General features: G+C 35.7%; 1 protein-coding gene across 1 annotated transcript in view; it reads left to right on the forward strand.

Moving 5' to 3' along the window:
• The window catches only part of Malrd1 (MAM and LDL receptor class A domain containing 1), a 463,630-nt gene that overhangs the window by 284,613 nt on the left and 162,381 nt on the right, over window positions 1–16,636 (forward strand). The window contains exon 17 of the mRNA XM_050152697.1: window positions 7,652–7,780. Coding sequence (XP_050008654.1) covers window positions 7,652–7,780 — 129 coding nt within the window. The remainder of the gene's footprint in view (window positions 1–7,651; window positions 7,781–16,636) is intronic.

Raw genomic sequence — 16,636 nt, forward strand, 5'->3', positions numbered from 1 at the left:
CATTCACAAAAACAATATACATGTATATAGCACACACATAATGAATAGGCAATGAAAAAGGATGCTTAAAAGCTAGCTCAGAATTGAGAATAATAGAGGGTTATTTATTTAGGAGTAGACTCCCAAGTCACAATCTTCTGCTGGAACCAAGAACAGCAACCAAATCCTGCAGCTAGAAATGAGGCTGGACACATGCTTTACATATACATAAATAGTTTAAGAGGCTACTCTCAAATATGCGTGTAACATAAAGGCTACTGGCAGTAAGAATTCCTACAGCACCTCCCCTTTCTGTTTAAATAAGAGAGTTCTAAGCCTAATACAAAATTATACACAATAAGAACAAATATACCAAACAAGAAGTTGTGATAAATATTTCAATAATTATTCTATCTTAAAGAGTTTAAGTCTTGTATAATAAATAACTTGGCTAAGTCATGAGAGGAAAGTCACTACAACTATCTAGTCTTCAACCCCATCAAAGATTCAAGAAGGGAAATATCCTGAGTAAACAGGACGTACAATCAAGCAACTTCCAAAAATGTACAATGATGGAGGTGGGTCTTGTATCTTATCTGTTGATTTCATTGGTTAATAATAAAGAAACTGCCTCGGCCCTCATAGGACAGAAAATTAGGTAGGCGGAGTAGACAGAGGAGAATGCTGGGAAAAAGAAGCTGAGTGAGTGAGTCGCCATGATGCTCCCACTCCAGACAGACACAGGTTAAGATCCTCTCTGGTAATCCAGCTCATGGGCTACACAGAATATTAGAAATGGGTTAGAACAATATGTAAGAGCTAGCCAATAAGAAACTGGACCTAGCCGGGCCAGGCAGTGTTTGAAAGAATAGTTTCCGTGTAATTATTTCTGGGTATAAACTAGCCATGTGGGCGGCCGGGTGCCGGGGACGCAGCCCTGCCGCTCCTATTTCAACAGTACAACAAATGACAGAGACAACTGGCTACCTGGGCAATCACCCAAAGCCTTACTTGCAACGTTGAAGCAACCAACTTTGGCTAAGGCTTAGCATAACTGAAAGACCATTTTCAGAGGCAGGAAATTTTTCAAAACCATCTTATCCTGTCTTGGCAAGAATTAAGTCTTTTTCCTTGTGTCCTGCTTATCCATTTCCGGATATGATGTACCTTGTCAGTGGTTGAGGCATGGGCAGTTCCTTGCCCAAAAGCAAATTGGGCCAAGAAGAAAACAAATTCCAAGTGGGGTGTCTTCAGTGCTCAACATTCTCTCGGGAATAGGTCAGCACTGTCAGGAGCAGTCATGTATCACATAAACAGAAACCTAAGTTACTTAAATGCCATATTCTACAGTACTTTGATGTGGTTGAAGATTACTTATGCAGAATACAATCTCTATTTATCTAAAGAACCTGATTAGTCTAACTATAAGTTTGACAAACATAGAAATTTGTATATAGATTTATAATTCTTAATACCTATATAACTTAGAGACTAAGACTTCACATTGGAATATTATGCAATAAACAACTGTGCAACAAATGAAGATAATGACCTCAAAATGTAAATAATGTATAAGTATCTTGATCAGAGTTAGAAATGTACATTGCAGTATGATAAATATATCCTAAAATTGTATCAATCAATATACAAAATTTTTTAAGCAGAGGTAGAAGCATGCCTACATACAGTATGACAAAGTAACTGTGCCTAGATATACAAATATTGTAGACAAAAATAGGAACATATTCAATATAATTTAAGTTTGTATGAATATATAAGAATATATACCAATGTAAATTGCCTATAAATAATAGCTCACAAGTATTCACTCTATTATTGTTATTATTAGTGTGAGTAAGCTCACACTAATCTATTATCCCATCCAGTCGCTCTTTTTTTGTCAAAGAGATCCCTGAGCCTACAAAATGTCTCCCCAATCCCCAAACCTACCCCAATTATATTCAACCCCTAAGTGATGTCCCTAACCCTGAGGACAAACTTTGTTGGGAGAGGGATGTTGTCTTCTAGAATTACTTCCAGCTGTCATGGTGGTGATGTTCTTTCTATGGGATCCTGTGAAAGTAAAATCATGGTTAAGTTCCAAGATTATTGTATGGTATGATTGCAAATAGTCTCTGAGTATTTGGTAGGTGTTTTTTGAGTTTTCTATTTGGAGTTCTGGCCAGCACATTGTAAAAAAGTGCACCATTTCAGGTAACCAAGTTGGAACCATCTTGAACAGCTGGTACCCAAAACAGGTCTTATAGTAGCACTATAAGCATCATGATGTCATATCAACCAGGTGGAGTTGTTGTTGTGGGGTCCTATTTTCTTCCTGAAAGCTTCAAAGATTACTGCAGGAAAATTCATTGTTCATTGTGGAGAACTTAAACATTATTTACATAGACATAAACAAACATATATATTCAAAAAAGGTATGATAGAAACAAAAGTAGGTATGAAGAAAAGTAAATTTTTTCTAAATTATTTTTTCTTTCTTTTTCATATCATGGCTCCTGACATGAGACAGAAAACTTATTTTAACAACATTCTTGAATTTAGGGAAAGACAGAGCCAATATCCAACTCCAAATCCAGCTTTGATTTTTAAGTGAATCATGATTAATTTTAGTTTATATTTTTGAGATTCTTACCCTCACATTACATGTCCTCATAAGTCATAATTCTCTTTGCTTGGTGATCCTATCTGGATAATTCCTCTTTAGGCATGTCCAGTGTCTCCTGACCTTTTGAAGATGAGTATTTTCCTGCAAAGAAAAGAGCAGAACCCTGCCCCAACCCTTATGAGGTTTCTTTACCACCTGTATGATTGTCACCCCTGTGGATAAACTGCCATTTTTCCTTCTCAAAAGGTGTCCCTTTTTCTATCTGAATCTTTATTAATTTTGATGGTATCCATAGTTTTTCTTCTTTTTTGAAAACAAGAGCAAAACCCCTTCCCCAATGTAGCACATCTTTTGACTTCCATTGTGAGGTCAACATATCCTTGACATACATCAGCTGGTTTAATTCAGAAGACTTTTCTATTATCCAATGTCTCTCTGCTGCTGTTGTCCCTTTCTCAGCGTTAAGAAAATTCAAGGTTAATAAAGCATTATGTAATCTATTTCTGGGGGTATTTTTCACCCATTTCTGTTTGTTTAATATATCTTTTATAGTTCAATTTGATCTTTCTATAACTGCCTGGCCTATAGGATTGTGTGGTATAGTTGTAATATGCTTAATATTATAATAAGCAAAAAACTGTTTCATTTTCTTAAAGGCATATGCTGGACCATTATTCTTCTTTATTTGTGCAGGTATACCCATGATGTTCATAACTTCTAATAAATGTGTGATTATTAATCAGCCTTTTCTGAGCTTAAAGCAGTGGCCTACTAAAAACCTAAATACGTGTCTATGGTGGGGGCACATATTTTAATTTACAAAATTCTGTAAAGTGGAACACATCCATCTGCCAGATTTCATTCGTTTGAGTACCCTTTGGGTTAGTCCCTGTGGGTAGTTGTGGCTATGGAAAGAGCAAGTACAACTTCTCTTCATAATCTCCTTGTTGCCATGTAATAGAAAACTCTTTCTTTAAACCTTTGCTATTGACATTTTTTATGAAATTCTGAGGCCTGCAACGTGCTTCCAATCATAACCATATAAGCCTTGCAGAATACAATTCACAGTATTAGCAAAAATGTTACTAAAATTTCGATGTTAATGTAGTCTGCCATATTGATTTATGAGATCTGGTAAATTGTTTTAGGTGTAATAATCTTTATTGTCCAGCAGGTGTCATGGTTGCCGATTCTCAACTAACAGTGATGCAAAGGGTGGTGACACAAACATTCCTGAGCCACTTTAGATTCCCACCTTGGTACTGGCCAAATACTGAGAAATATGCTTTGTTTCACAAACTAAAAGCAATTAAATCAATTCCATACATGGAGAAAGAAGGCCAGAACTCACGGGTAGGGAGCACAAACCGGAAGCTGACAAGAGATGCCATGAGGCAAGGAATGCGGCAATGGGGGAGGGGATGTTCGCGAACTTGGGAAGTTTTCAAGTGGCTGCATGCAGTTAGTTCTGCTGTGGTGGGACTTTAAAAAAACTGCTTAGGTAAAAGCAAGCCAAGAGGACTGGGTTGGGAGACTTTCTGGGCTGTGGACCAGTTAGGCCTTTAAGCCATACACCCGGTAGGTGTGAAGTCCGAATCCACGTGGGGCGCCAGATGAAGGACATTTAAAAGAAATCCCACTAGCTCAGAATTGAGAATAATAGAGGATTATCTATTTTCGGGTAAACTCACAAGTCACAATTCTCTGCTGGAACCAAAAACAGCAACCAAATCCCGCAGCCAGAAAAGAGGCCAGATGCATGCCTTACATCAGCATAAATAGTACAAGAGGTCACACCCAAGTGGGCAGGTAACTTAAAGGCTACTGGCAGTAGGGATTCCTACAGCAAGGCAAAATAGATCAATAGAAATAAAATACAAAGATTATGTGAAGAAATTATGAATTCAGACTTTGTTATTAAATAGCTACATTTTCTAGACATGTGAAAAGAATGACCATATAATATCCCATTGTCTGCAATGGTTAGGTTTCTTTCATTTGTAAACCTTGACCTATGTATATTCCTTTCTAGAATAAGAGGTCAATCAAGTATAATGGGCAGTCATCTATGAAAAGACACGTGGAGCATAGATATTCTGATAAACGTTTCCTTTTTTGTTACTCCAAATGTTGACCTTCCTTCAAATGGGTTAATTTAAGATGTAAGAGTTAGCTAGAAATATGGAAAAGCTATTGGCTAAACAGTATTGTAATTAATGGAGTTTCTGTGTTACTCTTTGGATCTGGGCAGCCAGGAAATGAACAAGCAGTCTCCATCTACATTGTTCATTTGTAGAATAAATGACCCATCTACAAAACAAACCTTACACATAAGTCTCAAGGAACAGCCTGCAAGAAGGGAAAGAAAGTTTGCAGGAGCCAGAGGACAATGCTGTTTACTGAGAGATAGTATCTTCATTTTATTATAAGGAGCTGTACCCATGAAAATTATCTCAACAAGACATGCACAATGCCAATATCAGTGGGCATGGCAACATGGATCAGAGATTTCTCATAAGGCTCTACTGAGATGAAGCGCTATAGGCAGTTATTGGCTGCTGAGAGAAGGAGCATCAATTTTCTGGGATAAGTCTCAGATAGGTTATCTAATACCAAATGGTCAGACTTAAGTGCCTACACAAATGAGCAGCATTAAATGGACACTGTTGCGCTATTATTTTAATTGGATAAATACCCAGTCTTGTCTTATTTAGATGCCATATGCTACTACTCAGATAATTTTAAATTTTATTCTGAGTAATAATTAATTTCCATTTCTGGCATTATCAACTATAGAATATATGAGAATATCTTTCATTTCACACATTTGTCACTCAAATTAATAGCCAATTTTCATCATTTTAGTTGACTAAAGATATAATACATATTTGCAAAATATTTCTCCATCAAATGATCTAGCTTTTCTATTTACTGTTTCCTTATCTTAAAAGACTCTTTTCTTGAGATTTTGAAGGCTCTTTTTAAAACTTATTTGTCGTTGTGTATCTGCTGTTCTATAGAAATCCTAGATACCATTTTAATCACAGAACCACAGAGTACTGACTTCATTTCTCTTAATATTTTTGCAATTATATATTGCAGAAGAAAATAAGCCTTACTTAAAGATTTAGTGCATTTGCCATATTTTAAATAATTAAATGAACACTTATTACAGTTCAAAGTCAAAGCACCTTTCCCCCATGGAATAATTGTACAGATTTATACCCTATGGCACAGGGGACAAAAAAGCAATTCCAATTGCATACACTTGTATACTGAAGAGTTTTCATATACTACGCTAGGTTCAGTAAGAATCCTCACTAGAGTTAATTAGGGTAATCTAATAAATTTCTATAGTACTCTGTTAATATGAGTTAATTAGGATAATGTAACAATGTTTCTATAGTACTCTTTTACCATGACTTTTGAGCCCATAGCTGAACTTGCGACTGTAGCTTTAGACTGCCTGTCCTTCCTTTTTTGTCTTTGCACCATGTTAATTCATTGGTAGTTATCTGTGGAAGTTCTATATGTATTAGCTATTGCAATATAAAGATGGCTCAAAGGTAACAGGAACGCACTAAAGTAGAGTCTACAAAAGTTTTGTTTTTCACTCATGGGAATACAATACAAAAATAAGTAAATTAACTTAACCTCAGACATACCAGTCTATAATCATCTATGTCATCAGTTCTGAACCTGTGGGTCACAACCCCTTTGTGGGTAGAATGACCCTTTCACAGCGGTCACATATCAGATGTCCTGTATGTCAGATATTTACATTGCTATTCATAACAGTGGCAAAATTATTCTTATAAAGTAGCAACAAAATAATTTTATGTTTGGGGGTCACCATAGCATGAGGAATTGTATTAAAAGGTTACAGCATTCAGAGGGTTGAAAACCACTGGCCTGTGCTATAAAGACATTTCTGTATTTCCTTGTGTTGTTAAAGGTGATTTAAAAATTAGCTTTAGAACTTTAAACTACTATTAAGCTGTGAAATGTCATCTGTGTGTGTGTGTAATTTTAAAAATAAATTGAAGATTCTATGAACATCTATTAACTCCCCTTTAATGAAAGCAATATGATTTGTTATTATAACCTGCATTTATTTGTCACCAATTTTATAAAGGATGTGTTAGGCCCAGTAGAATATAATAAAAAACCTCTGCCTCACTAGAGATTAGAGTGTAGAAAAACAACTATGAACATTGCTAAGTGAGGTGGAAATAATTCAAATAAAGGAATCAAACTGCTCTTACATGAGTTAAAATCAAGAGCATAGGCCTAGGAGAAAGACGAACAAGACAGGTGAAGAAGAAACATGCTGTTTCATTAAGTTTGTATTTGCATAGACGGTATTCATGACCCACAGAGAAGTCCGCACTAGAAGAGAAGACAGCATGTGGAAAGGAATGGGGACATAGATAGCAGAAGTCATATACTGTGAAACATTCAGGCAGAGGGCTTAAGTTAACTATGGAGCTTAGAAGGAACGTTCAGGAACCTGATCTAACAACAAAGGATATTTAACACATTAACCAGATTTTTAGTCTTTTTACAGGAATATGGTCAGGCTTGAATAGACTAAAAGATACACTGCACCTTTTGCTCTTTTCTTCTGAGCTGTTGGTTATTGATAGTTCTGGGAGAAAAGGAGTGGCTATTGTACACCCACTGCTGAGCCTACAAGGCTCCTAAGGATATTTCCAAACCCACTGCCATGCAGATTGCCCTGGTTAATAGCAGCAGGTCCCAAATCAGTATAAAAGGATTGGTATTGGCAGGGTAGTAGGAAGGTGTTTGCTGACAGTGGTCGGTATGTGTTGACTACATATGCTTTAACTGCCTTATAGTACGTTTATTTAATGAAAATGCAGGTGCTATATGATAAGATGAATAACTGGAAAATTAGAAGTCAGAATCGGGCAATCATCAAAACTCAGTAGTTTTATAAAGAATGAGAAATCTATGTAGTAGCTAACTGTCTTCAATTGTAATGACAATATTGAGTCGATGCTGTTTTGTTTTTGTTTTCCATAGTAGGCGAAACTGCTGAGATTTGCTCGGAAGCCACAGACTTTTTGTGCCAGGACAAGACATGCATTGCATCCCACCTCGTTTGTGACTACAAGCCTGATTGCTCTGACAGGTCTGATGAAGCTCATTGTGGTGAGTTTATCTGTCAGCCACTATGTGGCCTGATCGGCTCAGGTTTTCTTCAGGCACATGGGAGGATCAGAGCGAATGTTCTTTTGGCAGGGCTGGGAGGGAGGGTGCTGAAGAGGTGGCTCTGTACGTACATCACTTCCTATAAATGTAAGCACCTGAGTTTGAATCCTTAGAATACACATAAACTTGACCATTGTAGTATACTTGTCTCTACTCTTAGTGCTCCTATAGGAAGATGGGAGGTGAAGATAGAAGAATCTTCAGAAACAGACAGGTCATTCAGCCTGAAATAGCTAGGGGGAAAAGACAATGGAACCTAGTTTGAATGTGTAAAATGAAATCCATTGACACCTGAGGTTACTCTCTGATCTTAATACATGGTCCCATCGAACATACACAATCATATTCACATATGTGAATATGTGCACCTATCATAAATATGCACACAAAAATTAGTAATACTAATACTGACAATATTGCTCTTTTCATTCAACTAAATTCAAACTGCTCAACATTGCTTCCAACTTTTCGGCAAGGATATCCGAACAGCAGCCTTCTCATTCCCTTTACTTCTGTACAGAAAATTCCATGGGATCACGTTACAAAAAGCCTTCACCATATGTTTGTGCAGAACTAAAGGGGATGTCAGAACTGTAAAACAAGACAAGAACAATAGCGGTCTCCCTTCCACATTGCTTTTATCAACTGCATTTCTTTCAGAGTTCTTCTCTCAAAAAATGTCTGATTAATAGATTGGATAGAAAAAGTAAAAAATATAATTTTTATCAATTATATTGCATCAGCACTAGAAGGATCCCTTTATTTTTTAAAATTCTATTCTTCTAAGTGTAAAAAATGTTTGTAACTTAAAAAGCGCTAGACATGTTTAAATCCAATTTTATGTGTGCATATTACTGCTAAACTTCTATACCAAATCCCACTGTCCTTCTCTGTAGAAGAAGTGCTTGAAAATAGCTCAGATTGAGCTTCAGCTTTTTATTCTTAAGGCTTTACCTTCTGGGGTTCTAAAATACCAGGCCTGTACTTCTATATATGCCTCCAAATGGAATCTTTATGTTGTTGTCTGTTTTCACTTTATTGGTTGAAATTAGGATCTTTTGCATAATAGATACTCTGCCAGTGAACTTGAGCTATGAACAGCTCATTAACACGGAGTCTTGACACTAATAAGATGTCTATTGCAATTGTAGTTGGCTACAAATAAGCTACCCCAAATGCTAGTGGTCCTGACAGCAGTTTCATATTTGGTCACTTTGTGAGTTGATAATCAACTTGGTAGATAGATTCAGAATGATAACTGGACAATCAGCTCTGTGACAGTTTCTTCCTCTCTCAACTTGGACAGCTAGTACTCTGGTTTCATACTTCGTATGGAACCTCATCCTCCATGGGTAAGACATACAATTTGTGCTCACATACTAAGGCCTCCATACAGGACAAAAAAGTCATCTTATAAGGTGCTGGCTTCTATCAGAGTTGATCCTCCTAGAACCCCTAATCAAAGAGCCACAGGAAATCTAACCTAAGTTCATTTGTCTTAACTGTAGATGTCCCAAATGTCATATGAAACCAATTTTGATTGCCAAGTAACAGTCTGCTCTAGATATAAGGAGATAAAAGAACTATATATGCAAATATTCTCTATAATAAGGGAGATGAGAACTATTGATGACATTATTGAAGTCAGGAAGCCACATAAACAGATTTGTTTCTAGTTTTCTCTTTTTAAAAAATAAAAAGTAAAATATAAAATAAAAAGCATCATATCAAATTTTAAAAAGAGAAACCAACAGAAAAGTAAAAGACCCCAAGTGAAGACACAAGAATTAGAGACCCACTCGTTTACACATTTAGGTGTCCTATAAGAGTATTAATCTGTAAGCTACAGTATATTTGCAGATGACCTGGTAGAGACCTGTGAAGGCCCTGTGCTTGCTGCTTCCTTGGGTTTGTAAGAACCTTCCTCAGTAGATTTAGAAGGTCTTGTTCTCTTGGTGTCCTCTAGTCCTTCTGTCTCCCTGATTTCTGCCTCTTCTGAGGAGTTCTCTGAGCTCTGAAGGAAGGGATTTGATGGAGACAGCTCATTCAGAGCTGCGTGTTTTATGGTCTCACTCTCTGTGTAATGTCTGGTTGTGGGTCTGTATTTGTTCCCTTTTGTTGCAGGAGGAAGTATCTACAATGATGACTGAATAAGGCACCGAACTATGAGTATAGCACAGAGTCAATAGGTCATTGTGCTGTTCCTTTTTGTTTTCAGATCAGTAGTGCTTGGTTTGTTTAACTCTGCATAACTTTCATTCCTGAGATCTAATTATGACAATGACTCTGCCGCACTTATTTCCCCCTTAATCCTTTTGGTTGTGTCTATTATTTCTTAATTATTTTGTAAAATAAGCATAACAGAAAAATTTGTATTTAGATCACTTTATATAGAGAGTATAGTGAAATTATTCATATTTATGTTGTTGTTCAACCTCCACCAATATCCATCTCTAGAATGCTTAGAAATTTGTAAGTTGTCTATTAAACAACAACTCTCCAAATTCCCAGTCCATGACAACCAACCTTCTATAACTGTGTTCTCAGTGGCTTATTTAAGTAATTCATGAGACGTGTATGTTGCTATTGCTGACTTTTTTCACTTAAAATAATGTTTTCAATATTTAGGTAGTTTGTGTGTGTGTGTGTGTGTGTGTGTGTGTGTGTGTGTGTGTGTGTGGTATATTAAGACAGGGTTTCTCTTTGTAGCCATGCCTATATGTCTGTCCTGGAACTTACTTTGTAGAACATGCTAGCCGCAAACTCACAGAGATCCACCTGTCTCTGCCTCCAAAGAAGTGGAATTAGAGGCATGTGCCACCACGCCTGGCTGTGCTAATATTTTAATTTTAAATTAAAGTGCAAAAATGAAAAGAATTCTCAAAAATTACAGATTGAATTATGAATGTTGTTATATTATAATACTGATATCACATAAATTATGTTTACCAGAGATATCTTTTATGTAAATTTTAAACTTCAAGTGAATATTAACTTCTTGGACTATTTTTAACTACTTTTAATGAACAAAAATATTTTAGCACTATTTATAAGGACTCAATTTCAATAAGGTTCTAAATGGATGCTGCTCTAAATATTTGTGAATTTGCATTTTTTATAAACAAGTTATAATGTCTACAGAATTTCAGAATCATCAGCGTACAATAGAAAGTTGGGTTAGTTTGCGTAAAAATCTAAAGGAACAATAATTTAAACCTACTGCCATTGACAAATAGTTAAGTAGAAAGGAATGCCATTGTTGTGTTAATATAAAAACGTTCAAATATATTATTCTGATTTTTTTCTGTTGCTATTACCAAATACTTGGGAATGCATGGTAGCAAGACCTTGAGACAGCTGGTCATGTCACGTCCTCAGTGAGGCACAGAAAGAGAATGAATGCATGCGTGCTTAGTCCTCAGCGAGTTTTCTCTGTTTCATATAGTTTAGGATGACCCTTCCAAGGGAATTACCCACACTTGGCTGGGTCTTCTCAAATTAACTGAATTGGAATCAGATAACTTAAGTTAACTTCTCGATTTAACTAAATTAGGACCATCTTCCACAAATGTCCCATTGGCCAACCTAATGTAGACAATCTTTCATTGAGACTGCCTTCCCAAGTTATTCTAGACTGTATCAAGTATACAATCCAAACACCACTAATATTAAATTGTCTTCCTTTAATTTTTTCATATATAAAATATTTATATGAAGATTCAAGGCTATGAATTTCTATTCATAGTATGTGTTAGGAACAAAGAACTGAATATCTAAATATAAAGAAGACATTGTAGGCTTCTAAACTTCAACTTCTATTATGAAAAAATCAGGTGGAAAGAATATTACATGGAATTATAATGTTATTTGATTTTTATGATTCAAGTTTATCATAATGAAGTTTCTTAGTTTAAATTGTAACAAATGCTGTCAATGAGTTTATTACCATTTACTTGTAAATTACAAAAGGAGAATTTGTGTATGTGTTTGTGAACAAGCACACATGATGTAAGATACACACATTTGTATAAGTAATATATAGTTTTATAAACCTAAGAAATAATACTTAATATTTTAATTATTCAAATATAAGTGGCTATTATTTTCTCTTTGTTTTACTATCAGACTGACTCACATAATTTTAATTTTTCCATAGTTTAGATATTGATATAAAAATATACAGATGTGGTCATAGTTTTCAGAACCTAAATTAACTATATATTCATTGGACAAATGTTCACAATTTTGATGATCTACTGAAAAAACATTTTATGCATAAAACCAATGTGTTGTCAATGATAAAGGCAAGTTTCAAAATAATAAACTTGAAAGATTTTGCTCACATCCTTAAAGAGCACTCATGCAGATAAATGATACGCTAATTTCCAAGTTTAATTCACTGATATTGATTTTAATTGCTTTATAGATGCATTGCAGGTATGAAACGTGGATTTGTTCAATTACCTACATATATTACTATGAATAACATAAATGGTATTTAGAGAAATAGATAGAATAAATTGATGTTTGGAGTTATTAAAATGCAGTCTTTATTTTGACTAAGACCCTCAGTTATATTAGTTAAATTAAATTAAATTAAAACCAAGAGCTACAACACATCTACATTTTCAGAGGTTCATTTCCTTCATCTGCATAGTAAAGATGTCATTCATCCTGTAGAGTTCTATAATAATTAACTCAACATATTAAATAAAACATTGCATTGAATTGAATGATAGGTTGGTTTAGCATTCTGGAGTGGTCATATGAGCATCTTCTGTTTCATTATGTTTGCTCTCATTTGAAATTTTCTTCTTTTTACTGAAAATAGTTTTTTCCCCACATAATATATCCTTATTACAGTTTCCACTTCCCCTATTCCTAGTTCCTCCCATCTCCACTTCCCTCCAATTTCACTCCTTTTCTGTATCTTATTAGAAAACAAACAAACTTCTAATGGATTAGTAAAACAAAATAAAAATATAAAACAAATATTAACACACTGGAATTGGAAAAAACAAACGAAAAGAAAGAAAACAAAGCCTAAGTGAAGTTGCAAAAAGGAGATCCACTAGTTTACATGCTTATAAAAAACACTAAGCTAGAATCTATGACATATATGCAGAGCACTAATGTAGGCCCTATGCATGTGACCTCAGTTTCTGTAAGTTCACATGTGCTTTGACCATGCTTATTTAGGGTCCCATGTTTTCTTAGTGTCCTCCATCATTTCTGGCTCTTACACTCTTTCTGTGTTATTCTGTGGTGTTTCCTGAACCTTGAGGGGAGAAATTTGATGAAGATATTCAATTTAGAGCTGGGTGTTCTGAGATCTCTTTCTCTGCATAATGTTTGGCTGTAGGTCTCTATATTGGTTCTCATCTGCTATATGAGGAAGCTTCTCTGATGATGGTTGAGTCAGGTACTGATCTATGAGTATAGTAGAATATTCTTAGGAGTCATTTTATTGCTAGGCCTTTTGTTTATCTGTTTGAGAACGGTAGTATTTTGTGTCCTCCTAGGTTCCTAGGCTATCTATTCTCAGGCTCTTGACCACCCAATAGTATTAGGTATGGGTTCCGTCTCATAGGGTGGGCATTAAGTCAAGTCAGATATCAATTGATTACTCACACAAGCTTTGTGCCACTATCATTCTATTATGTCTTGCAGATTGGACACCATTGTTAATTCCATGTTTGTGACTGGCTTGGTGGTTACATTCCTCTTTTAATAGCGTGCAGAATACCTTCCTGTACCAAAGATACTAGTATATAGTGGTGAATGCTACAGGGAGGCACTAGCTCAACTCCTCTGTGTTCATTGAATTGTATAGGTGTTGTCTATGGCAATGGGGCCTTTATAGCAGTTTATGGAGAGCAACCTAGAGTCTTGGCAGCAGCAATCTGGATTGTTTTCAGATTGTGATGGGACCCTTTTTGTCAACAACTCAATTAGATGTAACCTAGTCCTGGTACTAGAATCTCTGTTTAGTCACAAGAGGTTACTAGTTTGGGATACACCCCAACCCCATTATTTTGCAATTTCATTTAGATGCCCTTCATATATGTGTATATTTTAGGAAGCCTCTGCTATTTTAGATTTTCATGCTATCCCTCCAAAGGCCCTTAATTTTAGCCATCTCTCCCTGTATCCCCCTTTGAGCCCATTTCCACCCCAACCCTCCTTGATTCGCCAGGTATAAACCCACTCATCCATCTATAACTATGTATTCTATTTCCCTTTTCTATCAAGATTTATCTTTTCTTCATAATCTCTTACCCTATACCTAATTCCTGTGCCTCTATAGATTGTTGCTGAGGTTCAATCATAGTTTGTGTTTCATGACCATTTTTACTACAACCACAAAAATGCAGTTGTTCTTATGACTCAATTTTGCTATAGGCTGACAACAGATGTAAAACTCTGTTTCTCTCCCTCCTGTTGCAGAAATGTATCATTTGTAAGAAGTCAGATAAGTAATTTAAAAGACTGAATGATTAAACTTAAAATGCTGTCTTTTTATTCACTACTTGTATTCATTGTAGCAGTATCTCAGCTAGGGGTGTGCTGTGTTGTGATGGGCGGATGCTTTTATTCCTCCTTTATAGCAAGTACACACAGAATTGTTCAGTCATGGTATTATCTCTCACACTATACAGATTATCTGAAATCCTGCTCAATGAAAGTTGACAAGAATTAAAAGTATTATTCACGTGGAGCAACTTGTACCTTGCACCATGGTGTGATTAAATCAGGTGAAGATGAGGCATAAAAATAATCTACTATGGACATATTTCTGTGTTGATAAGTATTTACACTGATTATACTGCCATGTGGCTAAGTAATATACCACTAGGGAAATAGATGTTGCTTAAAGGAATATCAGTAAGGTGTTAAATTCATTTAAAGATCATCATCTGACAGAGTTCTTATAAAGTCTCTGCCATTTTAAAACACTTGACACATATTCATTACCTGGAAATATAAAATCCTTGCTATCTCTGGTCTAAAAGTGAAATTGTATTAAATTAGTTACCACAAATATGCCAAAACCCAGAAGAACTAAATCCTCTCTTAGAAATGTTTACAATACCTCAAAGTTACAAAACAATTGAAGCAATAGTGCAAAATAATGAATACCTTTTAAAATAAATCATAGGAGCTATAATTACCCCCATATGCCTCAACTATAACCCACCGTAAGAGTTAGTATGTTCTGAATCAGGAGACCTGAGATTTAAATTGCTCATTCAAGGATGAATTTGATGTTACATGAAATGGAAAAACATGGTGCATGAAAGATGCTTGGATCTATCTAGTCTCAGGTTCTCAGTCATCCAAGCAGTGCTAGGTATGAGCTCCATCTTATGGAGTGGGCCTTAAGTCAATCGGACATTGATTAGTTACTCCCACAACTTTTAAGCCACCACTGTACGAGCATATCTTGCAGAAAGAACACCATTGTAGATCAAAGAATTTTAGCTAGCTTTGTGTTTGTTTCTTTCTTGGTAGAATGCAGAGCTCTTTCTTGTGCCAAGCATGATAGAACCAACAAATGAAGGGGCCTATATAGGCACAGCTTGATTTCTACATGTTCAATGAGTTGTGTAGGTGTCATCAGCAATGGGGCCTTGCCATCAGTTTGTGGAGAGCAGGCTATAGTCTTGGAAACAACTTGGGTTGACTGGGCATTGCCATGAGACCTCTTTAATCAGCAACTCATATGTAACCCAGTCCTTGTGCTGGAAGATTGATTTTGTGATAAGAAATGGACCACTTGGACTCTGTCTCTCCATTATTTGGCAATTTCATTTAAATTGCTTTTATGTAGGTAATTATTTTAGGAAGTTTCTACTGTATTAGGTTTCCATACTACCCTTCAAATGGCCCTTAATTTTAGCTGTCTCTCCCTGTGTTCCTTACCTCACCCCTTCCCATTGAATCTTCCCATTCCAGCTCTCCCTCCTTATTCCTACCAATTAACTATCAATTCTATTTTGCTTTCCTAAGAAGATCCATCTGCCAACCCTACTTGCATACTCTACAGGTGCTTTTGATTGATGGTTATACAGATTGTAGCTTAGTAATCATTGAATTAACAGCCCATATGCACATATAAGTACATAGAAACTGTATTTGTCTGTTGGGTCTGTAATATCTCACACAAGATGTTTTTTTTCTAGTTACAACAATTTACCTGTTAATTTTCTGTTGTCATATTTAAATGCCTAAATAACACTTCATTTTGTGAAAGAAGCATATTTTCTTTATCCATTCTTCTGTTGAAAGACATGTAAGTTGTTTTTCTTTACTGGCTACTATGAATAGAGCAGCTAAGAACATACTTGAGCAGAGAGGTCTTTGGGATAGGATGAAGCATCCTTTGGATGCATAATCAAGAGTAATATAGCTGGGTCTTGAGGTAGAAAAATCGCCATCTTCCTAAGGAACCACCATACTGATTTCCATAGTAACTGTAAAAGTTTACACTCCCACCATCAGTGGATGAGGGTTTCCCTTGTTTCACATTCTTGCCAGAAGAAGCTGTCATTTGTTTGGTTGCTTTTACCCATTCTGACAGGTGTAAGATTGAATCTCAAAGTAGTTTTGATTTGCATTTCCCTGATGGCTATTGACGTTGAACATTTCTTTACATACTTCTCAGCCACTTGAGTTTATTCTGTTGACAACCTATTTAGATCTGTACCCCATATATATATTATATATATATATATATTATATATATATAATTGAGTTATTTGGTTTTTTGATATCTATTTTCTTGAATATATATTC

This window comes from Alexandromys fortis, unplaced genomic scaffold (genome assembly GCF_014885135.2).
Source record: "Alexandromys fortis isolate MF-2015 unplaced genomic scaffold, M_Fortis_MF-2015_v1.1 scaffold_54, whole genome shotgun sequence".
In the NCBI taxonomy this organism is placed as follows: domain Eukaryota; kingdom Metazoa; phylum Chordata; class Mammalia; order Rodentia; family Cricetidae; genus Alexandromys; species Alexandromys fortis.